The sequence below is a fragment of the Leptosomus discolor genome, chromosome 8 (assembly GCF_034619465.1).
Source record: "Leptosomus discolor isolate bLepDis1 chromosome 8, bLepDis1.hap2, whole genome shotgun sequence".
NCBI classification, from domain to species: domain Eukaryota; kingdom Metazoa; phylum Chordata; class Aves; order Leptosomiformes; family Leptosomidae; genus Leptosomus; species Leptosomus discolor.
The window spans coordinates 26,938,999-26,966,784 of NC_141398.1; the positions used below are offsets into that span (position 1 = coordinate 26,938,999).

A 27,786-nucleotide genomic window follows, 5' to 3' on the forward strand; every position below is an offset into this window, starting at 1 on the left:
TATGTCTGGATAGTACCTTGCCTGAGCGCTGTTGATCCTTGTTGGCTAAACTTAATTGCAGGAGACATCTGGCATCATTAGTTTTGAATTTGTGGTTTGGGAGTTCACCTACAAACACAACTCTCATTGCCACAGGAACTGGTCCATCATGGTGTATCACCTCTTTTGTCACATGAACAAAAATGTAACTGACTTGTTCAGTAGATGGAATTTCTTCAAGTAAAAACTCCAGGCAGGACCTTAGCCACTGGATCATAGCGTGCTTCCCTTTTCCCTTCCTCCTGCATAGAAGAGGAGGTGCTGGGTTCACTCAAATCACGTTGAGGGGTGGTGGGAGGCCTTTCCCCACATTTACGCACCAGCAGAACATGAGTTGTCAATAATGTCCCCCTGACTTTGCTGAGAAAAACTTGCTGTTGACAACATGCCAAGAGCAACACGGACATACCTAGTACATGAAAAGGACTTCAGCCTTCTTTCCTCAGTGCAAATGTATATTGGCTATTGGGAGATAAGGATCCACAGAACAGAGACAAGCACTCCACACACAGCTCTTGGATTCCTTTGACTGCAGGTATCCAGCAAGCTGAGCCTTGTCCCTGCCTCTCACAAACAGCTGCCAGCTCCTTCATGAAGTGACAGACACACAGAGATTACTGTGGTCCTCCTAGGCTTGTACTGCTTAGATAAATCCCCATTCTTTGGCGTTGCAGAAAATAAGCCCTAGCACATTACATAGCCAATGTCTAAACAACTAGCAGTTCTGTACATTGCTCTGCTTAGAAGAGATTTACCATGTTACGTGCTTACAGTTTGTCCTTTCATTGTTGTATCTATTGAGCCTTTGGTTGTAAACTTTTCAAGGTAAAGGACCTGTTAGTTGTTTGCTACACTTCACAACTGTATGGACTAGCAACACTGTGTAGTCATATTCCTTCTGGGCTTTATACTTGGAAACATTATTTTGTGTAGAAATTAGTCTAAGATAGATAGGTATTTTGTCTTTACTTTCCCCGTGGACATCTATTTCAGACTTAAGCTGCCTTTTTGAGATTTCAGCCAACTTTTGGATTAAATTCTGAATTTCTGTTTCAGTAGATTTCTAAGTGTACCAAATTTTCTCATTGTACCAGCTTGGATGCTGGGGAATTTCCAAATGTTCCCTTCTTCTCTGTTGAAAACATTGCATTATCTTAGTCTTTGCTTCAAAGTATTATCATGCAAATCTTTAAAATATTTTTTATTATTTTGAAATCTGTCAAGGATTTCAATCAGAAATATTTGACAGACATCTCCTACTACATTTTATTTCCACAGGATAAAACAATTAATTAAGCCTAAAGACTTAAGTATAGAACAGCAGTAAAATGAAGTGTGAACCACTTGCTTAAGCCTCAGAGCCCCATATGCCTTTCCTAATGACTCTGTTTGTCCTAAAGTGTTCTTAAAAAGAAGAGCAAAAATACTATGCCCACAGAGGATATATGGAGTGTTTTGAGAGAGTAACTTAAGTGCAGCACCACATCATTAAACTCAGCAAAATGGTGAAGGAAAGGTATGCTACAATCCATAGCCTGTAGTGAGGTCACCAACTAAACTGACTTCATGGCAACAAAAGATCCTAGACTGATGAGAAAGTGTCCTCTGATAGAGGTCAGCATTCCTCTGCCTCAACAGGTCTTTCAGGCTTGTGGCAGAAAAATGTGTTAGCTTGACTTGCTTGGACATATTGCACAATAGCGTGTGACCACCAGCCCTATGAAACCTCTTGTGGGTTATAAAATGATTAACTGACCATTCAAATTCTAGAAATGTTGCATTTGTAGCAGCAATCAGCTCCTCAGAGAGGAGGCAGCACAGTGTGAAACCTGAATTCAAGCAACAGGGAGGTTGAAAGAATAATTAAAATTAGAAATAACTTGGAGCTGCTAGAAATTATATTCAAGGTTTGCAATATAGCAATAATATCTGTATTTATGCAGACGTGTGTGCATGCACGTGTGTGTAATGAAAATGACATAGTTTCCAAAAAGACAAATACGGTTGCCAAAAAGTGTACACCAGCTATTATAATTTTCCAGAGTGAACTGTTTTTAAATGTTCTCTAAGGACTTCTGGTCATAAATATTTCTAAAGAGTATGCACTTAACTCATGCCAATCAATACTATAAAGCAACACTACAGCTAAGTTAGCAAAGTACTCTTACTTATTGACTAAATCCTGATGATTCTTGTATCTAAGCCTCCAGTTCTGCAGCTTATATGGTAATTGTATTCCTAGTTTCAGAAGGTGTGCATTTTTATATAGATGATTAAATATTTTATATCGTATTTGCCTATTGAGGAAACTCTTTTGCCTTGGGGAAAAAAACATCCTCCTATGAATTTCTTTTAACTTTACAGGAGACTGCCATTCTCAGAACCAGGATCTCTCTTGGACATTTTAAAGGACTACACACAGGACCTACTTTCTTCTCAAGGGACCTAAGATACTCTGTTTTCACTTTTCAGTCAGCTCTAGTACACAGATGTGGACTTCAGGTAGAATGAGAAATGCAAAGAACTTGCTTGGACTTGGCATCTCCTTGTATTTTTGGGGACTGATGGACCTTACTACAACTGTGCTGTCAGGAAGTGCCAGATCCCTCACTGAAGGGCAAGAAGACAACCTGTCGGACAAGCTGCATCAGCGTATCAAGCGGAGCTGGGTGTGGAACCAGTTCTTCGTTTTGGAGGAGTACACAGGGACTGACCCTCTCTATGTCGGCAAGGTAAGACCCACACCAGGAGAATATCTGGCACAGTGTATACACCTGTGCAACTGCTGTGAAACATGGGAATTTTCCCTAAGTCTTCTTTTGTCTTCTTTCTAGCAGTGAAATTTTATCCACATTAATTTCAGTTCTGCTCCCAAAAGCTTTTGACCATCGTCACCTTAGTTTGGAAAGAATTTCTGTTTCAAGGAGCTGTCCATATATTTGCCTGTTTCAAAGAGATCTGCTGCATCAGTCATCATCTGTAGTTGAGGTAGTGTTAGAAAATCTGCAGTGAACTTTTCAGGGACTCTTACAATGTCAGGGCAAAGCAAGGTTATACTGACATATGAGGATTAGGAAAGAAAGGGAGAGTTTGTGATCATGCTTCTGTCTGTGATCAAGTCAGCTGGAAGCTGAAATTCACAATCAGATTAAATATCCAGTTTCTCTTGAAAACTGACATTTCAGGTTTTGTTTTCTGCAGATCTCTACAGTCAGAGTAGCTTCTTGCTTACCACAGTTTGACTGTAGGTTAATTCTATAGACTACAGAGAAGTTGCTCCAGATCTAGAAGGGTAGAGGGACAGCTCATTAAATCCAACTATGAAAGGTCCTATTTTTGGATCCCTTATACCCCAAGAACCTGTACATATCAGTACATATATGTGTAAAATGGATCCCTAAGCTCACCCCATCTACTTGGTATTTTGCATTCACTTTTCCATAGCTCCTTGAGGAACAAGCTGATGAAAATCAGACCAATGATGTATGCCATCACAATCTGCCTCACTATAACCATCCTGCATTTTCTGGGTTTTAAGTGTCTTTAAAGACTCTGAATTGTTTGAAGTATTGACCCTGTTATTCAAAGGGTTATGGTCAGCACCAAGTTTACTTCTAGCCTATGCCAAGGTGACAAATCTGGAAAAAGTGGGGAGGGGGAGAGTTAGTGTGCTTAAGTGTTTGAACAATACAATTAAGATTTTACATGCCTAGAATATCAGATACCGCTATGATGAGTGCAGTCTACATACATGGAGATGAAAAATTAAGAACTAAGAAAGGATGTCAGAGAACAATTCCTTCAGATTTCATTGCTTATTTTTACATCATCAAGGCTCCTTCCTTCCTCCCAAGCTATCCATCTGCAGAAAAAAAAAAAAAAAAAAAAAAAGAATCACATATCCAGATGCCCATTTTGGACTTGTATTTATCATTCTAAAACCCCACAGAGCTAAACTGTGCCCTCAGTCACACCAGTATAAATCAAAATGAATCCACGGGCTTCAAAAGACCTCCTCCTGATTTATCCCTGTGTGACTGACAGCAAGATGTGCTCTCCTTCCTCCCACAGCAATAGCATTACTAGTGATTGCTGCCAAATGAGACCTCATTAGTCTTCATTCATCTCTGCACCTAGCTTTTCAGCTCTTGATATCTCTATTGATTAAAGAAATTAATATTTGTTTTCATGCAATTCCCAGCTTTGGAACAAGGGCCAGACATACTATTTCACATATTTGGTTTCATCTGAAACGACTCCAGACTTGCACTGTGAGCTGAATTTTAGCTAAAGCAAGTGCTGGAAGAAACCAACCCATCTTTGTTTTAGACTTCATTGTGTCATTAGGAGCACAAAAACTTGGCGTGGTCAGCAGTGCTCTTGAGCTCGCTGCTGCTCAGCTCTGCTGAACGGGGGGAAGCAGATATGACTGTTCATGGTCTGCGTCCACCACACAAAGGCCCAAGCTGCCGCGTCTGAGCTCTCTGCAGGACTGCCTATGCCATGGCTGTGTTAGCATAGGGGTGCACAAGGGCTAATTAGCTCCCATGGTTAACAGGGCCAATTAGCACTGCTGAGCTGACATGGCTGGATCTCTCTGAAGACCTCCTAACTTTGCACTGCTCTGTGTAGACTAGACACCAGGGAACTCTGCTGCCACAATGGACCTCTGCGGGTCTAACAGTTCATCTTCTCCCGTCCCTGAACTGGGTGCAGAGCAGCCAGCCAAGCAGTGGAGTGAATGCAGTGGGGGCTGCCCTGACAGAGAGGCTTTCCCTCATCTCAAACAGCCAAAGCCACAGGCTCTCAGAAGAAGCTGCAGCCCAACATGATTCGTCACCCTGTCTGCGTTTGTGCTGCCCATGTCTTAGGGATCCCTAGGAAAGGGGTCAGCAGGGAATAGACTGTGGGCTGAATTAATTGTTCTGGCAGGCCAGAAATTTTTCATCCAAGTCACCCCAGCCTGACTCAGAAATAGCTCTGGAAGGGCTTGTGCAGAGCGAGGTGGAGGTGCAGAAGGACTCCCAGCCTACTGCTTGCTGCTAGCACCAGCCCTCCAAACAGCCCATGGCTCCCATGCCTGGCCAGGCAGAGCCTCTTCTAACTGACACCACCCACAACACCCTGAAACATCCTGCTAGCCAGACCTTGCTCTTATCCATCTACTCTCTCCAAGCCCATGTCAGAAGGAGAAAGAGTGCACAGCACAGATCCAGTTGTATATTTACTTTATACTCTAAAGGCATCCCATAACAGAGGAGCTCTTCTGATGCTTTTGTGCAGCTGTTTCTGGCTAGCTATGTATGACTGGAGCATCCCAAAAAGCACCTTGACTTGAACCATAGGTCCAGGCTTGCCTACTATGATTTTCAAGGTTGCTATGAAAGATGTACTTTCCTACATAACGGTAAGGCAAGGTGCAAAATATCTTCTGGACAGGGAAATGAAAAGAAACTTCCTGAGGTGAAGTCAGTACAATTTTTGCTTTTCGCCAGTGCTCATGATTCTAATTTGAAGTATTTTAGCTGCAGAGGGTTCCTGGTCCTGTCACAGATAAATACGAGGCTTCAGCTTTCCTAAAGGTGGCCATTATTGGCTAATAGGATGAATGAGGGAAACCAAAGCCCACACATTTGCTATAGCAGGTATTTTCCACACTCACCCAACAGCCTAAACTGTGTCAGTAATTGAACAGGGGACAGACTTCACCACTTTGCCATGTCAGACACGCTCTAACCCTGTTTCAAAGGAAAGAGGCATTTGAAGCACAGCAGCTGAATGAGTGGATAAAATGCATCCTTTCTACAATCACTGCAGATCAACGAAACTCACTCATGCATCCTCACAAAAATCCCCTGCAGGTGCTGCCTCCCTGGAGGTAGAGAAGGGAGAGCACATCAAGGATGGAGTCACAGCCTGGTTAGCGGAGCTGTGCGAGTCCTCCCGTGAGCTGCCCTCAGCAGCACCACTCTCTTCCATGTCCCCTTTGCTGGGAAATGTGTCGTTCAGTTGCAGATGTAGCCTCCTTAATCTTTTGCGCTGTCCTTATCAAAAGAAGCAACCCAGGTTGACACAGTTAACAATTTCTCAGGAGTTAATTAGCTTTATTCCTCCCATAGTCCATTCCTTAATATGGAGGAGAAAGTACAAATTAATTCTTCCTACTTCTGTGCCAGCCACAAGGCAGCACAATTTATTGCACCACCCATAAAAGACAGCCATCTTAAAACTAGATCACCTTTCCAACCCAGTAACTTCTACATACACCCAAACTGCAGCATCCTGATACTGGGTTTGGTGTGAGCTTCAGTCCCTTCAGACACCAAATTCTTTCAGATTTATTGCAGTCTGACAATATTATGTCTTTTATGCTCTTTTTTTGCTTTGTCTAGAAAGAGCAGGTTATATGAGAAGCTGCAAAAGTGCTGCTAGCATTTCTTACTGCCTAGCCTTGGTTGAGACCCAATGTTTTTACAAATCACAGTTAGACAGAGATCCTCTTGTACTCCTGATTTCTTATTAGCCTGCCATGTTCATTCCTTGTTTGCTCCCTACACAACCACATTCATTCCAAATAGGGCTTTGGACCGAAGATGTAATTTAACCCATGAGTTTGATTCAGTATCTTCTTCTAAGTCTTTTGAACTCTCCCAAACATCTTCTGCTATTTTAAAAGATGCTTTCTTTTTCTTTTTCTTTTTTCTTTTTCTTTTTCTTTTTCTTTTTCTTTTTCTTTTTCTTTTTCTTTTTCTTTTTCTTTTTCTTTTTCTTTTTCTTTTTCTTTTTCTTTTTCTTTTTCTTTTTCTTTTTCTTTTTCTTTTTCTTTTTTCTTTTTCTTTTTCTTTTTCTTCTTTTTTCTTTCTCTTTCTCTTTTTCTTTTTTCTTTTTCTTTTTCTCTTTTTTTCTGTTTTCTTTTTCTTTCTCTTTTTCTTTCTCTTTTTTCTTCCCTTTCCCTTTCCCTTTCCCTTTCCCTTTCCCTTTCCCTTTCTCTCTTTTTCTTTATCTCTTGTTTCTGTTCATTTGTTTCCTTTTCCTTTTTTGTTTCTTTTTCTTTTCCTTTTTTTCTTTTTCCTCTTTTCCTTTTTTTCCCTTTTTGCTATTTCTCTATCTCTTTTTCGTTTTTATTTGCCTTTGCCTTTTCTTTGTCTTTGAATTTGACTTTCTCTTCTTTCTTTTTCTTTCCTTTTTCTTATTTAACGAGGACATGTTGATGTTCCAAAACATGTTTTCTTCCATCAGGCCCAGCTCTAATTCCCCAATCTGTATCTATCTCAGCAGCTGCATTCTTTCAATGACACACTGGTGCACTAAAACAAATGCCTAAGATATAGCTTAGTGGTTCTGAATCAATTTGAAAAGCTTTAATAGTGTCCTCCTCCTGGAAGCATCCTGTTTACTAGCTCCTCCAGTGATAATCTCTGAGTTATGGGTGTTTAGGGTAAATAATGACAACCGCTATCTTTTTTTTAAATTAATCACAAGATGGTGTTTCCTGAAGATATGCCAGTTTGCAGTCCTGGCACCTGCATGTGAATTAATACACATGGCAGTCATCTAAATTTAACTGTTTGCCACTGCCAGATTTTTCTGGGCTGCTTCTTCCTCCATTTAGCTGACACATCACCTGAGAGCTGCCAGCATTCCTCTGAAGGACCGATGTCTCGCAGGTGCAGTAGCCACTGCAGAGACCAGTGGCAAAGCAATGAAATGAAATATCAATGACTTGACATGGCAGTTGTCACAATGTGCACCTTCAGCTCTTGCAGCCCCTTTGCAGTGCTGCTGCCCTTAACACTCAGAGTCCCAGCAGTCATTAAGATGGGCCACCTAAATACAGACCTGTCTGCAGGGTGAAACGTGCCATAGAAAACCATATAGATCCCACCTCACCTTACCCTAAAATCAGGAGTAAGCCCAAGTTTTGCATACGTCACGTGCTGCATTCTTGAGTGGCTAATAAGGAAACCAACCTCCAGAGAATGAGCATCTTCCAATGAGACCCTTCACTGGGGGAGATGGTCTTTCAGCTCCCAAATCAATGGGACCATGTGCCCTAAAACATTGAAGAGCTGGTCCACTGGCATTAGAAATGTTTAGGTCAGATAAACCAATTTCTCCACATCCCTATAAAACTCTTTCCTATGTGATAAGTCATTACGTAGTTTTCAGTGTGTTCTGAAATAGCTCAGAGATGAGCTTTCTTCTTTCTTGAGAGAGCAGCATGTAGTCAAAGGCATCAAGTTTGAGTTCTGCTTTTCCACACAAATCAGACATTTCTATTTGGATTCTTTCTTACAAATCCTACTAATCCTGTGTTCATATATTCAGATCATTATTCCGAGATTTTTCTCCCCAGTACAAATATTTACCTATGTTTGGCCCCATCCTCCACAATTATTCCCATATGTCCTTTGAGCTTACGGAAGCATTAAACACACACTTAATTCTGACCATATTTCTTGAGATAATTAGCTCATACATGCATTTTAAAATGTCCTTAACTGAATCCAGCCTACTTTGATGACTTTTTTTATTTATCTCTTCTTTATTCATCTCTCAAAATGATAATCACACTGGAAAACAGTATTCGCACCTGAACCATTCTTGAAAATCCCATTTTGATTATTGCACCTCAAGTCTATTGGCTTCCTACCTTTTGGGACTGAACCCATATCTGGGTATTGGTCTTTATGCTGCATTCCTCAAAAGCATGGAAGTATGAGCATACTGTTAAGTATCTTCATAGTATGAGTGAAAATAAGTGATTTGTTTGTCTTTTGATAGTCATTCCAGTATTTCATGGGAACCAGGTGTTTAACAGAATGGTAGTCCCCAGGATGATTTGTTTCTCTGTTTTAGATGATAATTAGCACTGCATTTACTTTTCTTCTGTTCTGTTGCATTCACAGCGATCTGTGGCTGCTCAGAACTAATTAGCAGTCATGCAATAAATCAGTTTTCTAATTCCCTGGGATGCCTCTCATCTTTATAGCCTGCCATGGACACAATCAAATATTCCTCGCTGCTTACCTTACATACTGTTTGATAATAATTCTTTCCTGAAGATGTACGTGTCCAGCCTAATTTTTATTGCTAAAATTTTCATGGGAAAACTTAAAAGATTTCTGAATCATGGCACTTACTGAGTAGCCCTCCCATCCTGCTTTCCCCTTGATCCCAAACAGATTTGCCTTATCTGCCCCAACATTATGCTACCTCTGGAATATCTGACTCCTCCTAAGCCATGTGAGCAAGCACAGTCTGTAGCTTTGTTGATCTCACCTTATCCAAGCATAGCAGTGAGGCCTTCTCAACGGCCATTGCAACCAGGCAAAAGATAATTATGTGTTGAGTGAGATTTCAAAAAGGCACAGAGCCTGTTCCTGTTTGGGTGTCTCTGCCATTTCTTCTGGCACAGCTGTGGGTGCAGAAATGGGAAGACAGGAGAGGGTTTTTAATTGCAACTCCATGACAGACTTTACTCAGTATTTGCCTCTTTCAGCAAAACAAGTTCATTAAAACCAGCTTGTGAGTCCCAACAGTGAGACCAAAATGCTCAGGATGCTCACGTGCTTAGTTTTCTCAGCAGCTGCTTGCCCAGCTCATAATCTAATTGAATCCTATTCCTTTCCACAGCTCCACTCTGACATGGACAGGGGAGATGGTTCGATCAAATACATCCTTTCAGGAGAGGGAGCTGGCATTGTGTTTACAATTGATGATACGACAGGGGACATTCATGCCATTCAGCGACTGGACAGGGAAGAAAGGTCGCAGTACACCCTCAGAGCACAGGCTCTGGACAGGCGAACAGGCCGGCCAATGGAACCAGAGTCGGAGTTCATCATCAAAATCCAAGACATCAATGACAATGAACCCAAGTTCTTGGATGGACCTTATGTAGCCTCTGTTCCAGAAATGTCACCTGTGGGTAAGGCAGATTTTGTGTAGCTTCTTCCCCACTATAAGCAAATTGGAGATGGTCACCAAAACATAAATGCCGTGACTCCTTGGACTCAGCTTTTGCCCCTTGAGCAGGAGCTGCAGGACAGGAGAGCTTCCCCTGGGGTGCCTGACTGCCACAGTAGATGGATAGCAGGCCTTACACCACTGTCAGCTAGGACCCTCTGAAAGAACACATGTCAAGAGAAGCCAGAGAGCTGAAAAAAGGATGTAATTCAAACATGCCATCCTCGGACAACTTGCAGTAACATAGTGCCCCTCCTCCCTTGCTATCAGATGGTAGCAATAGTAATGACTATTAGACAAGCATTACATTCCAGAAAATAACATGATTTTAGGAACCTATTCTAGCTCATACTGAAATACTGTCCAGGAGCCCTTGAAATCATGGAGACATTATAGCAATTATTAGCAGCTTTGCTCCTTCTAATCTGTGTTAGCCTGCACTAAACAGAGTTCAGTGGATCCCAAGATTCTGGTACTGTTTGCTCTCCACTTTTAGAGAATGGGATCATGTCAAAGACAGTCCTGTTATTGCAGTACAGAAGACAAACAGCAGCCTTCCTACCTACACGAGCCAGGAGAAATCATTTCTATATAACAAATCCAATAGTCACATAAAATACTGTTTTTCTGGACTTTTTTCTTTCTTTTGGAGTTACTTATTGCTTTTTGGCTCTGTGACGTCATTACAGAGATAATAATACCATATAAGTCTCATGCCCTGAAGTTAACAGATACGTTTCAACTTCTCATTCTTCAATATTATTTTGAAATAAAGCTAGAGACAAGCATCAAATACTATAGTTCCATTCAGAAATAATGTTTCTTAATGGTATTGGCTAGCTTGAATCCAGATTTATTTTCCAGTGCGTATCTAGTAACACTGGATTTGTTTCTAACACAAAACATTATGTAGAAGGCTAGATACATTCATACAGGCATTGTCTGACATTTTAAGGAGTCAAAATTCACATGTATTTCAAACAGTTATGCCTTACCTTCTCCTTGTTATTGATAAATTACATCACCTGCAAGTCATTATTAGCTTCAGAGGAAGCAGACCTTGAAAACCAGTTGAAGAAAAGAAATATATATGCATCTGTGTGAGTTCTAAAAGGCAGGGTGTAATCTCCAGGCGGAGTTTTCAATGTAAACTGCAATCCCACAGACAGATTATCTCAGAGATACAACCCTTCACACTCACTATTTGTGTACAATTTCCACCCCTTAGTCAACATACAGCATCCACGGGCCTGCTGCATCAGTTCGTGATTTTTGTCAGCACAGCTATAGATCTTACTTGAGCTGCCTTTAAATAACATTTAAAATCAAGAAAAGGGGAAAAGAAGCAAGCAATGTATAACTACCAGCTCTCTGTAAACCATAAAGAAGTACTGTTAGATCAGCAATTCTGTAACTGTGGTCCATAGAATACTTGCTCTTTTATTATCTTCATATAGATGCACTATGAATTTATGCCTATTAATTCCTTTAGTGCTAAAGAGATACAAGTCTGAGCAATAAGTACAAGCACTATGAGCATCAAATGAAGAAGTTCAGTGAGAGAAAGCTCTTGTTAAGCATTTCAATTTATTTTGAACTGTGTACTTTTCATGCCGGCTCTTTATCCCACAAGGTCTTACCTGATGGGTTTTTTTTGTCAGGCACCTCTGTTATCCAGGTGACAGCGACAGATGCTGATGACCCAACCTATGGGAACAGCGCAAGAGTAGTGTACAGCATTCTCCAGGGACAACCATATTTCTCTGTGGACTCTCGGACAGGTATGTTATTTCATCAGGAAATGAGGCGGTGTGAAAACCAAAATAAAAAGTTTCAAGCAGAAAGAAAAGGCAGTGCATCATGACTGTGGTCAGAGAAACATATTTCTATGGCTTGGAGCCAAATTAGAGCTGCACTGTGTGAGGGCTAAAGCAAGGCGGTGGTAATGAGCTCCAGAAGAAGGACGTGGCTTCTGCAGTGATATATTCATTTGAATGACCATATTCTGCAGCTCGGGATCTGAGTGGGTTTGGTGCCATAAATATTCCTATTGGATTCTATCATTGCCACAATGTCTTTAGCGGATCTAGTCGGTAACAAGACTTAGTGGGGAAAAAAGCAATCAATGAACCAACTAGGACTGGAAAGTGCAAGCTAAAGGATGCAGTTATCTGGAGTAGTTTTACCTAAGGTTGTTCTTGTTAATAACCTTAAATTTATCTACATGCCACCCTCTCTGTTTTGCTTGCTTTCTCTCTCTCTTTTTCTGTGTATATCCAAGGTTTATATCCAAAAGAGGAATCTGACAGGTTTTGACAGTTTCTAAAGGGCATCTGTAGTTCTGAGGTCAGAAACTCATGAGACGATAGTCACTGCTGAGCCCTAGGGGACAAAATAGAAAAAACACTGCATGATCTACTGAGAGTTAGCAGTTTATGGAGTAGGTGCTGTAGCCAGAGACAAACATGTGTGGCATGTTATTTCCTTATCTCTTTACAATATAAATAAAACAGTAATGTTCATTTTGTAATCAGGTTATCAACAACAGAAAAATAAAGGCATAAGCATAGATTTGCTAAGTACTGAATGATTTCTAAGAAAGCAAAGCAACAGTACTCAGGGTCAGATCCAGCACAGATTTAACCGCTAGAGTACAACATAGGCAGAAAATAAGCCCTGAAGTCCAAAATCATGTACTTGATTGGTATTTAACCCAGAAAAGGTCTTTTTCCCAAGCTGTTAATTTCCCAGTCACTTAGACCTGCATCTCTGGACATGTCCAGAGCTGCCTCAGCCTTTACAAGTGGGCAACGGGGCACCCGTGTAGGCTACATGCTGTTGTGAGCCAGAAACCATTTCCCCATCACAGGCACAGGACTCTAACCGGCTTCCCCAGTGCAAACCCACCTGCAGGGTTTGGTAAACCACAAAATGCAATTGCAACTCTCATGTTCTTCTAAAACAGAGCTAGAGCATAAATGGTCACCAGCTCCTTTATATTGCTGGGTAGTGATTAAAGCACCCAATGTTGGGCAACCCATTTCAATACACTCCTCTGCTAGAAGCATTTGGGGTCCTTATTCTTCACCTCCCAACACAACTTGGTTCCAGAAGTGTGCTCCTGTTCCCGTTCTGTCACTGGCCTCACAGGTGCTGAACAAATGTGTATGTGAAGGCACAGCTTCAAAGGAAAGCTAAGAGCCTCCTCCTCCCTCTTTCCAGCAAACTTTTACAGCCTGTCCATGATCATATTCCCCTAGAAGGTAAAAACCATGGATTTAAATCCCCTCAGGCAGAGTCGGCAAAGGCCTCTGAGTCTACTACTTCCCAAGAAACCAGCTGGCTGTTACAGAAAAGAAAGGACATCATCTCTGCTCTTTACTGCATTTTTTAAGAGAGCAAACCACACTGCATTTGATGAAAGACATGGTACCAGCACCTTTATTTTGGAAGATCTGAGGATTTGAGCTTTTCCCATAACCCTAAGAAAAGTTTTAAGGTTCATCACCATCCTCAGCATTTCCTTGCTGACCAGTTGTGCACAGCAGCATCAGAGGCTCCCTGCTCAGCATGGCTGCTCCTCTGGGTCCCATTTGAAGGAGTGTGAACACCCGGCCTAGCCTTGAATCCTGCTGTCCTGGACTGGCCCTCCTTTAGGGACCAGAGGTCCCAAACATGCGCATGGCAGAAGCTTTTAGGCACTGGTGTCTTTTTTTTAAATCTAGCCTGTTCGGTATTAAGGACAAGCCAAGAGTGGAAATTGCCTACAAAGTATTCGTATATGGAGAAAATACCTCCCAAAATGCTAAGCATTTTTGTATCTTATTTATATCTATGGGAGTTCAGGAGCTACAGCACTTCACAGGAGTCACTCAACTTTGCAGGATGAGGGTCTTAAGGCCTCCACATAGCAAGATGAAAAGAGTACACTGTGAATTATTCAGTACTGGTCACTATTTCTTCCCTTCTCCACAGTGATAATTGCCAATGCAATATCTTTTTACTGCTTTTTTACTAAACCCATACATCGTCTTTCTGCTAAAAAAAAAGACTAAATGCAGATCACTCAAGGTAATAGTGTCCTAATGTGCAAGTACCGCAGGTCGAGCCATGCGACTGGGACAGTGCCTGGGGCTGACACATACTTGCCCCCCACAGAAGGGCACCCCAAATGTGTCACAGCCCGGTCTAGCAAGGGCCGTTGGTGCCCTGGAAGGTGTCCCCCGGCAGCGCGTCCCCCGGGCTGCATCACCGGCCGCTGCTTCGCTGCCGCCGAGGGACGCCGGTGCGGCCGAGCAGCCTGTCGTGGAGCAGGGCAGGGTGTCGGAAAGGAGCGAGCTGCCGGCACGCTGTGGATGAGGAGGTGCTGAAGGCGTGAGGAATGGGCCGCGCTGGGAGGACTGGGAAGCTGTGAAGCGTAGGCCTGCGCGCCTCCCTCCCGGCGGACAGGCGTGGGGCAGGGCGGGCCGCGGGGGGCAGCCGGGTGGGAAGGACAGGAGGGCATTCGCCGCCGGGCCTGAGGCGCAAGGGGCAAGGAAAAGGCGCATCCAGACCCTGAGGCAGACACCCGACCGGCTCGGGAGAGGCGAGTCCACAGCGCCCGGCGGCGGTAGCCGCTTCCATGGTCCGGGCCGGCTCCTCGCCATCTCCGTCCAAGAAGTGTTGCTGCCACCTCATGTCCGCTCGCAGTAGTGTTACCCCGAAGGAAAGGGACGCCCTGCTGGGTGGGGGGAGCAGGGTGACGCCCCCCTCAGCCCCTCCCGGCGCGGAGCAGCCCGCCCGCACGAGCGGTACCTAACCAGATCCTGCTCTCGCAGCCCCCAGCGTGGGTCCCGACCGACCCCAGCGAAGCCCGCGGGATTCTTCTAGCTTGCCTCCAGGACTGCCTGGGTAGGGACACCCTGGAAGGCTCGCCCTGATGTGTCTAACTAGCCACATCACTTCCACCTTCTGTGCGGGCGTAGTTACCCTGCGCAAGGCCTAAAGTGAGCGTAGCGCACTCTGTCCGAAATGCTTTCCCAGCCGCCTTGGAACGCAACGTTCTAATTTTGGACAGACAGCCTGCCCCACAGCTGGTGCGTTTTAACTGGCCTTCTTTAAAGTTCACACCTTCTGTTAACCTGCATTTAATTTGGGTGAGTTTCACTCTGCTTGGAAAGGTGAGAGTGAATGCAGAGTCTGGTCTCTTTCCTGACACAGGGAACGCGATGCAGGAGCAAGACCACCCCGCCTTGTTTGTGTACTCTCTAACTGCCATTTCTTTTGTTCCCAAAACCCCCCTCAATCTCACAGGCTTAATTAGAACAGCTCTAATGAACATGGACCGAGAAGCAAAAGAATATTACGAAGTGATTATCCAGGCCAAGGATATGGGTGGACAGCTGGGAGGATTAGCTGGAACAACCACAGTCAACATCACCCTCTCTGACGTCAATGACAATCCACCCAGATTTCCACAGAGTGAGTAGCCGCTGCGCCAGGACAGGCAAAAAGGGGCGGCTGAATTGTATGGCTGCTGTTTGCTCTCATTACAGCCATTTTCAAACTCAGGATAATGACAATTAGAGATGGGGATAATTTCAGATCAATGAGGGAACTTTCATTCAGTCTAATGTCAACACGCAAGCATTCACCATCTTGTCTTCCAGAAAAGGTTTCTGACCTCCAAAATCATCAATAACAACACTTTTTTTTAAAGGTGGGAAATTAATTTACAGAAAAAAGGAAAGAAGGAGATCTTTTGTGTTCCTAGACTGCTCGTGGCCGTTGCCTTTGGCTGCTAATTGCTGCCCTGATTCTCTTTTCATCGTATCTCCAAAAGGATGACTGTCAAATCAGGGACATGTGGCAGTGCTGGAAGTTGAAAGATAATTCATTCAACACTCCAGCCAGGCCGCTGCAGGGGACTGTCTGGTAGCTGTGCTGCCAGCGTAGAGTGTGTTGTCATACAGGCTGCTCTTCAGGAAAGGTTCATCTAAAACTTGGCAATATACAGTTACACCCTAAGATATATAACAGCCACAGTTAATGGAGTGCAAAAATAGGCAACTCCACTCTTACCAGAAACATTATTTTCTATTCACAGAAGTGAATCTCAAAGCAACCTTTTCAGCATTTTGCTCTTTCTTTTTAAAATTCTTTAGATCAAATTTGTCTACATAATTCTATATTAGCGTTAAAAACTTAAAAGAAATTTTTTCAGGTTTGATTGAACTAAGTCTTTTAACGGATGTACTTGTTTTGTTGGGTTTTTTTTAAAGCAAGCTGATTCTTTTGGTGGTGTAGATCAGTCTCAAGCCATTTTGGTTTTGCCATTTTTCTCATCTAGCTGAGAAATGAAAACTCCTGCAGTTATTTGCCTTGCTCTTCCTCTTCTCCATCTGTTTCTGCACGTTGCACTGCTAAATCAAAGCATTCCACTAAGATCAGCAAGAAGACTCAACTTCCACTTTTCTTCTTCTGTCAGAGCAACTCATTGAACACACATTGCCAATCCTGTTTTGAAAGTGGCAGGAATTGTAACTATTTGATACCAAATTCTTGATTAAGAAAAATGAGAGTAGATCAAATCCCATCCTTGGTGTTATTCTGCAGTATAAAGCTCAGTAATTGGTGGAGTCAACAGAGAGAGTGCAGCGAGGAAGGTTTGAACATAAAGTGTGATGGCAGAGAAGTATTTTAGATACAACTTTTTTTTTTTTTTTCAAATGTACTTTTAAAAAAGCAGCTTGCTCTTTCCCCAGGCTTGCTGCTAAGCAAATTAGTGATGCACCAAATATGCTCAAGACAAGGGTTGTAGGGAGGGGTAGTATATTTTAATAGATTAACTGGTAAATTTGGAAGAGACAGGCAAGCTTCTGAGCTCTCAAAGCCTTGTTCAGGGCTGAAAAGAAGTTTGTATGGACTTGAGAAAGGCTTTGTGGTGCTTAAAACTTGTGTGCTTATTCCCACTGTACAAGCTCATCTAATAAAATATGCCTGTCCTATTAAATTTGTTTCATATCCTGCTTTGCATCATGGCTGCAACAGCACTGGTGTTAATTGCCCTATTTTTCTAGTTGAAGTTCCCATTTTCAGGTATATTGCTGTTTTGAAAAGAACTCGAACAAACCTGTAGATATGACAAACACCTAAATAAAACTTTCCTAGGCAAGTCAGTTTGGCTGTGGCTTTTTAAAGGAAATCACACCGCTGTTGCAGCTTTGGGAAGGGTACTAGAGACTCCCTGCAGGCAATGCAGTGTTGTGGCCTGCCCTGATCTGCTCTTTGCATCGCTGTGCAGTTTTTGTTTTCTTTTCACAGTCTGTTTTTTGCTCCCCTCTCCCTCTCTGCTGCTTGTGCCAGAGCATTATCAGATGAGTGTGCTGGAGTCTGCTCCCATCAGCTCCACTGTGGGCCGCGTGGTTGCTAAAGACCTGGACGAAGGTATTAATGCGGAGATGAAATACAGCCTTGTGGATGGAGATGGACTGGATGTCTTTGATATTAACACTGATCCTAATTACCAAGTTGGCATCATAACTGTGAGAAAGGTAATAAAAGTTTTCTTTTTATTGTAATTTATATGGCTAACAGTCCTGGTTACGTTTTATTTGTGCGATATTCCCTTATGCCTGTAGTAACTTGGTTCCTATTATATGACAGTAGCCCCTTTCCTGCTATAAAACACAATTTCTTTAACATTCATTGCTAAAATATGAAAGCAGACTGCATTCCAAGGAGCAACCTTTAAAAAGTGGGGACAGCATAAACATGTCTTTTCCCACCAAAGGAATGTTCTGATTCAGTATTTATCTATTTAAATATTCTCTGTAGCTTAATTATCCTACAATGCAAGAAATTAGATCAATATTTGCATTTGAACTGTACACATTTTTCACTCTGGTGTCCCACAAACAATAATAAAGCATGCCTTAGAATTATTTATAAACCAATAAAACCCAGGCAATTTTTTTTTTAATTGCTGCTTGAAGATCCATAAATGCTAATTAGGCTAGAAGAAGCTGTCTCTAAAATGGCAGCTGTGAAACTGCTAGTACTCTGTACTGCAGGCTATGCAGAATGGCAGAGAGTATTTTGCTTAGACTCCCTGCTATAGGACATTTATTCTACAATCTTACATAAATGCTGGAAGTTCAACTCTGTTTCTAGGTTATGAAATTGTAACCATATTTCTGCCTAAACATATCTAGTGTACTAATGAGGAAGTATATTCTCCATTTAAATAGCCTGGGACTAAATTGTGCACTAAAATGGAACAACACATGGGAGAGATTTGACCCTGCAAGCCTCTGTGCCCTACAGCAAAGCATTTAAGCATATATTTATAGTCACCTTTCTCCAACTCTTGTTTATGTGCACTAGTCCCTCAAGTTAAGCATGTTTTCTGGCATGAAATAGATGTTGAGTGCAAACTCTAATGTAATTTTTCACTCATTTATTGATGTAAGAAAATAGTTTCTTTGGAGAAAATTTGTCTTTTATTATTATGAACACAGTTTTACTAGATGTTCATGTATGTTATAAAAATTTATGGCATCAGTTGTACCAGATACGTACTGGCATTAGGTACATGCTGCTCAATCCACCTAATGTACATAAATTTTTGTAAAATTCTGTATATACGTGTAGTTTTTTATAGTTGTGATCATCAATAGCCAGACATTGGGAAAGTTGTCCTTTGGATCCACTCAAGAAAAAAAAAAAAAAATTGACTAGTGTGGGTAGAAAAAGATCTCAAAATGGGGGGAGTGGGGAGAGAGAGAATTTCTGAACCCAGAATGAAATCTTCTTTGAAAGAAAGCAGAACTTTCCCTTTCATTTTTCTAAGCAGATTTCCCAAACAAAACAACTAACACTTCTATCATGGGCATCAAAAAGTCAGAATTTACAGTTACAGAGAAGGTCACTGCTTGTGGTCTTGTGGCCGCTTATCTCAGCCCACTAATCCCACAAAATGTTGAGCAGCTCCTGAAGAGTTACGGCTCCCTCAGAGCTCCCTGCCTGTGAGGCTGATACTCACGCCAGTCACAGCCTCCCCCTTCTCCCTGCCTTGGCTTTTGCGCTGCCCGTGGGAGGCAGGGTGGTGGGTTACCCAGCCAGCAGAGAGCCCCGTGCCCAGGGAGCCCCGCACCGCCCTCCTGCCCAGCTGCTGCCTGATCAATTGCTCTCTCACAGCAGCTCTTGCTAAATCCCACCTGCATGGCACACCTCTCGGTGCCTATCTCAGCACTGGGGGAAGGAGGACGAGGACAAGGAGGGGTTTCCATATGTGGCCTCTCCTCTTGGCTGAGTTTTGCAGCATGCTCAGTTCACAGGAGAAGGCAACCTACTTGCCGTCTGCATGGGACAAGTGTTGGAAAGAGGTTTGAACGCATCCGTGGAAGACAAATCTGATGGGGGAGGGGGGCGTGCAGTGGTGTTGAGGCATTGGTACATGAGAGGATCACAAGGGAAAGCCGTGGTTACTGATGAAGGAGTCCAAAGCAAACTGAGGTGTCTGAACTCAGGAGCATCAAAAACGTGCTGGCCTTCCACACTTGTTTGATTTTCTCACTTTTTCTAACAAGGTGATTAAGTCTTTTCCTAATACAGTTGGGTTTTATAGGTATTAAGTGTTTCTGTGATTTAACTGCTCTTTTTATAACTTAGCTTTTTGGTGTATGTGTAGTGTTTCTTACACAGTTTTCTCCACATGAGAAACCATGAGATATAATGGCCTCTTTCTTAGTATATGTTTAGGTAGCTTTGCATTGCAGTCCTTGCCAGATGGACAATAAGTGTTGCTTGCTCATGTAAATATATTTTATTGCTGTTTTTACAATGCATAAATATGCAACTGGTAGACCATAATGACTGCAGTAATAGGTAATATGTTTGTAGATCTAGCTAAATTGTTTCTGACAAGTGCTATGCCTGCAGTAGTCACTTATTTACCAGGTGGAACTAAGGGCAGCAGGAGCAAATTTCAGATCATCTGTTTGTACCTTCTGCCACAGGTTGCACAGTTCGTACTGTATTGCTGCACAACATCTCCAGTAATACTGGACAGTCACCTCCCCAGCCCAAGAAAACCAGTTCCCATTCCAGTCTTCATTCCTGACTCCCATGTACTAAATGCTGAGTGAGTTTTAGTTTTATAATTTCAAGAACTCCAGTCTTTCATCAGGCATTCTGATGCAGGACATCAGTACCGGTAATTTTACTGTGGAAGCAGGAACTTTTGTACGTAACTGAAATGTTTCCGCTTCTGAAGAAAGAAGTTGTTGTGGCAGTAGACAGGTACTGAAGCCTCCACTGAATTCAGGAGGTGTTTTGAGGCCCATAGTATATATTCCTGCCATGCCTGAGCATGTGAAACTTCTGCTGATGTTGCTTCAACTAATACACAGCTCATGGCTGCAGAATTGGACAGCTGCACTATTGAGCAGGACAGAAAAGAGATGGGTTATGACCAGCCAAGGAGGACTTCACTGCTACAGTGATAATGTTTGCACTTTTGACTTCCAGTTGCTTTGGCATCCTCCTTCTCTGTTTTCCTGCCTATCTCCTTTCCCCAGTCTCGTGATAGGTCTTCAAAAGAAAGAGCTGAATAAGAAAAGCAAAGGTGTTGGATGGGAACAGCAGTGATCTTACTGTAGTGTGAATGAACCAAGGCTGTGTGTCGTGGTTCCACCTATGACGCTCAAATCCCTATCTATGAATAAAGCTACATGTTTTGAAAACCATTCATGTAACAAAAACGAGTATGCCCCCCCTAAGAAAAGGGCCATTTCTTTCCTGGTACAAAGTTTTTCTTGCTCAGGATCTGTGCCAGATAAGGGCATCCAGTTGTGCTGGTTTTCAGCATTAAAACTCCCCAGATTATACAAGTAAAGGGTTGTGACCATTTAATCACAGCAGGATTGCTTGTAACTTCTGAGTGCAACTTGGGAAGTATAACTGTGTCCTCTGTAAGGTATACTTCATCTGGTGAAAATTTTTTGTGTATTTTGGACTGATCCTTCCGTACTGTCATTCTGGTTTGTCAGATGCTTTTAGTCACATCATATCAAGACTGGTAAATTGCACATTAAATATGGAATTCTCCATTTAGTTCTAAGCAAGTTTTGGAAAGGCCTTATTTTCTTCAGGGAGCTGTGAAAAGGAGAGGGAAGGAAGATGAGAGGTTTATTTATTAAGAGGTTCAGTGTCAGCATTAATTATTTCTATATCTGTGTTCACCAAATGAGTTTTATCTAGATAGGAAATAAATTTCATGAAACTAGTAACAGAGGAATCTGGCCTCCCTTTATCCATTATCTCAGGAAAGAAAAGGAAAAAAAATAAGAGCTATTTCCATGCCTTGTTTCAAATAATACTTGATTATTTCATACAAAGTGGAAGAGCTCCCACAGGAAGAGGTCAGGAGTACCTCATAATTCTTTGAAATTAAACTATTCTCTGGGCAGGGAGGAGGTTCACATCCTGGCACTCACCACACCTGGATTCTGAACCTATGTTTAGGACACTTACTGAGAGGAAGTGAAAAACCCCACTTCTGGGAAGGATGGATTACTGATAAAAACTGGAACAGGATCCTGCAAGAGAGGCTGACAGTGTCCACTGCTCCCACTGGAGCCTTTTAGCACCCGCTGGAGCCCTTTAGCAGCTTGGCAAACAGGGCTCTCTGGAGATGAGAGTCAGATCTCCTCAGGGAGAAAAAAGAATGCCATTTCTAACACTACTGTCACTCAATGCTTTGTCTCCATCTGCAAATATTTACCTTTGTTACCCTTATGGTTAAAAAATCATGGTAAAAACTTATTTCAAAAAAGAAACATCAGTGTGTGTTAAAGGGCATCTTCTGCTTCTGAAAATTAAAATTATATGGCCTAAGTCATATGGCTCAGTGTGCCTAATGCTAGATACACTTTTTTCTCCTCAGCCTTTAAGTTTTGAGAGCAAGAAAAGCTACACCCTGAAAGTAGAGGGTGCCAACCCCCACCTGGAAATGCGGTTCCTGAACCTGGGTCCCTTCCGTGACACCACCACCGTGCACATCAGCGTGGAAGATGTGGATGAACCTCCTGTGTTCGAGCCCAGCTTCTACTTTGTTGAGGTGCCTGAGGATGTGGAGATTGGAACCACCATACAGATAATTTCTGCCAAGGACCCAGATGTGACCAACAACTCCATCAGGTCTGTCCTCTCTTTGTGTGTTCCCCCACGAGCACTCCCTGATACACTCCGTTGATGGGGTGGTGGTGGGGCTGAAACAGCACTGGTGGGAGGGACTCTCTCTTTTTAGGCAGCAGTGGTCGTCAGTGGGCTTAGTCAAGCCAGACCTCACACACTGAGGGGCTCTGCTACAACTGTCAAAGCAATGCAGGAGCTCACCCTTGCCTTTTCTGTGGTATGGAGAACGTCTGCAGCTAGCATTGCAATGAACTGGTCAGGCATGTCCTTATCGTGTCCGTTAAAAACAAACACCAGACTCTTGTGCCTTTGCTGGCACAAAACCTGACAGCATCGCTGAGAATCTGCTGCCATACCGGGGGAAAGGTAATCAGCTCGCTTGTCCTTTCTCCCCCTTCTGTTTCAAAGCATGCCTTTGTCAACAGCTCAAATACACAGCTACTTTTGGAGTAGATTGAATGCATACTAATAAATATTCATGAACCACTGAATTATATAGTGTCCAGCCAAAGCTGCAGAACTAGATGTTCCCATAAGTAGTTAAGAAAGGTAAAGGTGTATTTACAGCCATGTGAGCTTCATAGCTGCAACTCAGCAAGGAGCCAAAGGAGCAGATTTGTGTGATCACAGCACTGTTTTCCATAGTGGCTGCCAAGATCAGAGAAAACTGTTTTTCTCCGAGGCCAGCCCACATACTAATTTTCACAACCTGCAGAAGCTCAGTTAATAATCCCAGCAGGTCAGATGCTTCTCCCATCTGAGAAACTCTTTGGGTGTTGAGCTGCTGTTTGCCTAACCTTGCATCAGTCCAACTTCTGAATTGTGTGTGTTTGGGAACAGTCCTGGGAAATACAGGAGGGAGTTGAAAAGTCAAGTATTTGGAGTTTTTGAAGAAAGTGAAATCTATATGAGCAACTCTGTAGGCTTCAGCTAAGAGATCTGAGTAGACACAAAGCCTGTTCTTCTTGATACTGCTTTCTGTGTTACTGCTTTAATTATTATTTTCATCTCTGATACCTTAATGTACCTGTGTTTTCTACCTACATTATAAGGTTATATTTCTCATGACATTGTCTCAAATTCTTCAATAAAACCAAGTATTATACTGTCTGCAGCACAATTTCATTACCCTAAACATTTTTCCACCCGCATCCTATTTTGCTGATTACTGTCTAGCATTACCCAAACACTGCCGTGTAAACAGCTTTGTGCTAATCTGCTTGAAATAGTATAAGAATAATTCTGAAGACTGTCAGAGGGTAGAAGTGTTCATTGTTATATTTAATGAGTTTTTCTTAGTTTTCTTCAGAGCTTTCCAGTGACTACCCCTGATGAAACAGCACTCTATAAAGCACTGAATGCATCACCAAAGATGTATTTGAAAAAAAAAACCCCGAACAGTTGCAAATATGCACAGATTCCTTTGTAACTCTGCTCCTTCCCAACTTTCTTCCTCCTTTTCATCCCATCTTTCTCCCTTCCCACTTTCCTTCCTTTCCTTCCTCCTTCCCTTCTTCCTCCCCCACACCTTGTATGTACAAAGGTAAATGAATGGGGTAGAGGAAACAAGGGGAAAAAAAAAATATTCTAATGTTATCTAAAATGTGAATGTTAAGAATTATTGTCCTTTCTTCTTATGTGGTCTCCTCCATCCATGCCAACTCCGTGCAGTATCAGTCTGGCAATGTTTTATGCTTGCTCTGCATTCAGTTTGCAGAGGGTAAAGCAAGATAAAAAAGCCAAAATCCCAGATACATATTCTGTTACACAAGATGAAAGCCAACTAAAATTAAAACTGTGATCAGTGACCCTCCTTTTTCAAGTATGGAAAAGCCAGGGCACATTTTGGAAGGGCTCACTAAACTCTCAAATCCTCATTTTTCCAACGTCCAGTATCTGGACTCCCACACTGTGAAATTCTGATGGCTGGAAATATGCCATGATTGTTTTTAGGCAATTAAGGAAGATTACTTAGAGACTACAGTGGAAACGAGTGTGAAGGAGCAGGTATTATTAACAGCAGAACTTATGTGGAGACTCCAGACAAAGACTCCATTTGTGCCTCTTGACACCAGTGATTAATACCGCACCACTAATCACAAGGCCATATTCAATTTCAGATACTCGTTGGCCTTAAACTGTCAGAAATTCTTTTTATAGGCCTCATACAAGAATAATCATTATAGCAAAATATGGCAACACTTGTACTTATTTCCTAAATAAATCAAATGCCTCAGAAATATCTTTATTTAAGAGGAGATGGGAAGGACTGGAAAGGAAAGGGAAGCAAACCTGCCATCCCATCCTCTTTGATTTTTCTGAAAAGAAGTGTAGAAGAATTTCCTAACAACATAGCTCAGTAGTATTTTATATCCCAGTTTAATAAGTCTCTAGATAAAGATCAGGCTGGCATGCTTGTTCTAGTGAATGCATTTGTGCTGAAAGGAGAAAATTCAGAAGAATGAGCCCTGTTCAGCACCCATTATGACTAGTGCTTTCAATTCCCATCAACTTCGACGAAAGGACCAACAATAATGAGAATAAGTCCAGGCTCTGTTCTAGGCTGTGGCATTTACATAGGCGCATGTGTGGCTTTTACAAACCCTGCGAAACAGTCCCTCTGACGGAGTACAGCAGTGACAGCTGTCAATCAGCTGCCTCCTTGCCCAAGTTTTCTGGCCTGCAGGTGCCACCGCAGTCCCCTGCTCACGAGTGTGAGAAGCTCGTTCCCAGCATTAAACTTGCATGGTATTGTCCAGGCACGTTCAGTAATTATGATGAATCAGCCTCGCAGAGGGAGCTGGTTTTTTGGATGGATGATAAGAGAAAGCCAGTCATCATCCCCCTTGCACGGGCATGGCTCAATCAGTAGCATGGTCCAGGATGCAAGTGGAGTTTGTTCCCCTGAAGGAGGAGAGAATACAAAAGCACAAGGAAGGGAACAATTCCTCCCCATCAGCCTAGGTGCCCAGAGAATGAGCTGATGTAAAGTCATTTTAATCTTGTCCGAATTGTGCCCAAGGAAAGGGCATAATTATTTTGCTTAGAAAAAGAAATCACAGTCCTCGCTGACAGATTTCTTCTGTAAAGCAGATGTTTCTGTGCTGAGCTGTGCCTTGCTTTGAGGCTTCTTCCTCTAAATCTTCCAGCTCCATCCAAGTAGTACTCACCATTAAATGCCATTAGCCACACAAACTCCTAATTTTTCAAGCATCTCACTCTGTAACTATACAAGTCAATGGAGCACATAACTAGGTTGTGGAAGAATGTGGATCTGCTGTGCATGACAGTATTCCCATTGGTGGGGTACTTCGTTGGCTATAACATGTAGTTTTCACAAGGGTTGCATAATACTTTTAATATGTACTCTTGCAGATACTCAATTGACAGAAGCAGTGATCCGGGGCGGTTCTTTTATGTTGACATTACATCAGGAGCGCTGATGACTGCAAGACCTCTTGACCGGGAGGACATTTCTTGGCACAACATCACTGTGCTGGCCGTGGAGCTGAGTAAGGAGAATGCAGACTGTGCATAGATTAAAGAGCTACAATAGACAAAGCAGACTGAGAGACCCAAATTCAGCAATTCACATGTTCTTGTGGACTGAGTGGGAAGCCGTATTAACTGAATTACTCCTCTGACATCATCAAGCAGATGCTGCATTTTATTTATTTTTTATGCTCCTTTTCACAGGGTGGTGGGAGGAGTAGGGGCTGGAAATTAAATGCAGAGTGCTGCTTTTTCAATTCATTAGTATTCTAGGGATTTATTTAGAACTCTTCCTGATATGTTTCTGCAAGAGCTGAATCTTTTCAGCAGGGCTAGACAGCTAAAGCAGATGCTGCAAAGCTGCACAGTCCTACCTGGGAGGATTGAGTGGCGCAGGGACGGGTAGCAGCAATGATCCTACACTGCTAGGTCACTAGTTGAAATCTGCTCTGGTTCAGCAGCAAGTAAATGTCATCACCATCTTCTTGCTGCATAAATAATTTGGGCCAGAGTGCTTTGGGACCTTCTAGTATGCTGAATTCGTTGTGCTTTTGGGTTTTACAATGATGCTAAACTCAGCTCAGGATTCATCCATGCCAGGTATTTACCAAGGCTATGAGAACACGGACATGCTGATCATTTCATAGTGTCAGTAAGAAAAATTTCGCTGAGTTTGAAATACTAACAGATGTCAGCATCATAAAGGAGCTTGGGATATATAAGCAAATAAAATCAAAGGTTCACCCAGTCCTCACCTGAAATCTCTTTGCTCCACATAGCTGTTGCTCAGATCTCGGTTCATCTGCTGAGGGGCAGCAGCTTTCCAGAAGCTTGCTGCCAATAGCTAAGTCATTCCTCATGTCTGAGAGAGCTCCATGCACATCCACGCTGTACCAGAGATGCAGGGCAGTTTGAGAGGAAAAAAATTTTCAGGAAGCTTGCCCAAAATGCAATCAGCCAACTTAAAGTTAGCAGAGGGAATATTTCACAAGAGTCGGGGTGACTCTGCCACATATTTGCAGGCTCTTCCAGCACATGATGCTTTTCTGTCCCCTTTTTAGTAGCGAGAAGGGTTGGTAACACAATAAGATCTCCCCCCGCCATCTATTTTGACGCTAGTTTTCTTTTCAGCCACCAGTGGCCATTGCAATTCCGTGTAAATCCACATACACACATGAGTCTGTAAAAGCTGCCCTTGTAGCAGCACTTGAGGCTGAGAGCGATATGAAGGCATGTCTTCCTTTGACTCATCCTCCGTCAACTGTCAGTTTTGCTCTGTACATGTGCAGCACAATATTTTAATTTAGTGAATAGTTTCCAAAATGATGTAGTTGTGCAATCCTGAATAAAGCTCCTAGTTTTAAAAGTTAGATCAGTATTACTAAAAGTGTAAATGCAGACATTCATCTGCCACAATGACAGGTGTGTTAGCAAGATATGTATGGATATGTGGGAAGCTGAAGGATTAAATTATAAATTAGGGAGAAACAATACAGTGTAAGAGTATTATCTTAATGATACAATGTGACACATGTTATGGATACAGTACATCGAACATTTAAGAAAATTTCAGAGTGTAGGAAAATTCTCTACTGTTTATATGAACATATAATTTCTTGCTATAAAGGGAGATATATTTGGAGATAAATGCACAAAGTGGTATAGCTGAAGACAAGAATGCTAATTTTTAAAAATTTTCAGGATTTTTGCACCTTTTCTGACTTCAGTAATGAATTTCTTTTCTTTCTGCTTAGAGTTTCATTTTGTCATTAAATAAGGGAAAAATAATGTTTCAGGGCAAAAAAACACAGTAAGAAAAAAAATTATTCTGTGGTCACTTACTTTGGAAATTGTGAAGATATGTGAATTGATGTATGAATTTACTGGCAAAGAAAGCTAATGAACCAGGGGGACAGAAATATCACAAATTATGTCATGCAGAATGTAAAATTTTCATTGCAATTTTAAGCTTCAGTGGAAGCTTTTCTGTACAATTTCATGTGTTATTACATTTTAAAACCCCCCCTGTACAAAGACTTGACACTATTTTTGAGTTCAAGGAACATAAATTCTGAGCAAAAACATATCTGAACTGCAGAATTACCACTT

General features: G+C 42.2%; 1 protein-coding gene across 1 annotated transcript in view; it reads left to right on the forward strand.

Moving 5' to 3' along the window:
* The first annotated feature begins 2,528 nt into the window (after window positions 1-2,528).
* Window positions 2,529-27,786, forward strand: part of CDH20 (cadherin 20) — a 36,389-nt gene continuing 11,131 nt past the window's right edge. Inside the window, exons 1-7 of the mRNA XM_009955847.2 lie at window positions 2,529-2,771; window positions 9,676-9,970; window positions 11,670-11,789; window positions 15,301-15,468; window positions 17,353-17,540; window positions 21,935-22,188; window positions 25,561-25,697. Of these exons, the coding sequence (XP_009954149.1) occupies window positions 2,529-2,771; window positions 9,676-9,970; window positions 11,670-11,789; window positions 15,301-15,468; window positions 17,353-17,540; window positions 21,935-22,188; window positions 25,561-25,697 (1,405 nt within the window). The remainder of the gene's footprint in view (window positions 2,772-9,675; window positions 9,971-11,669; window positions 11,790-15,300; window positions 15,469-17,352; window positions 17,541-21,934; window positions 22,189-25,560; window positions 25,698-27,786) is intronic.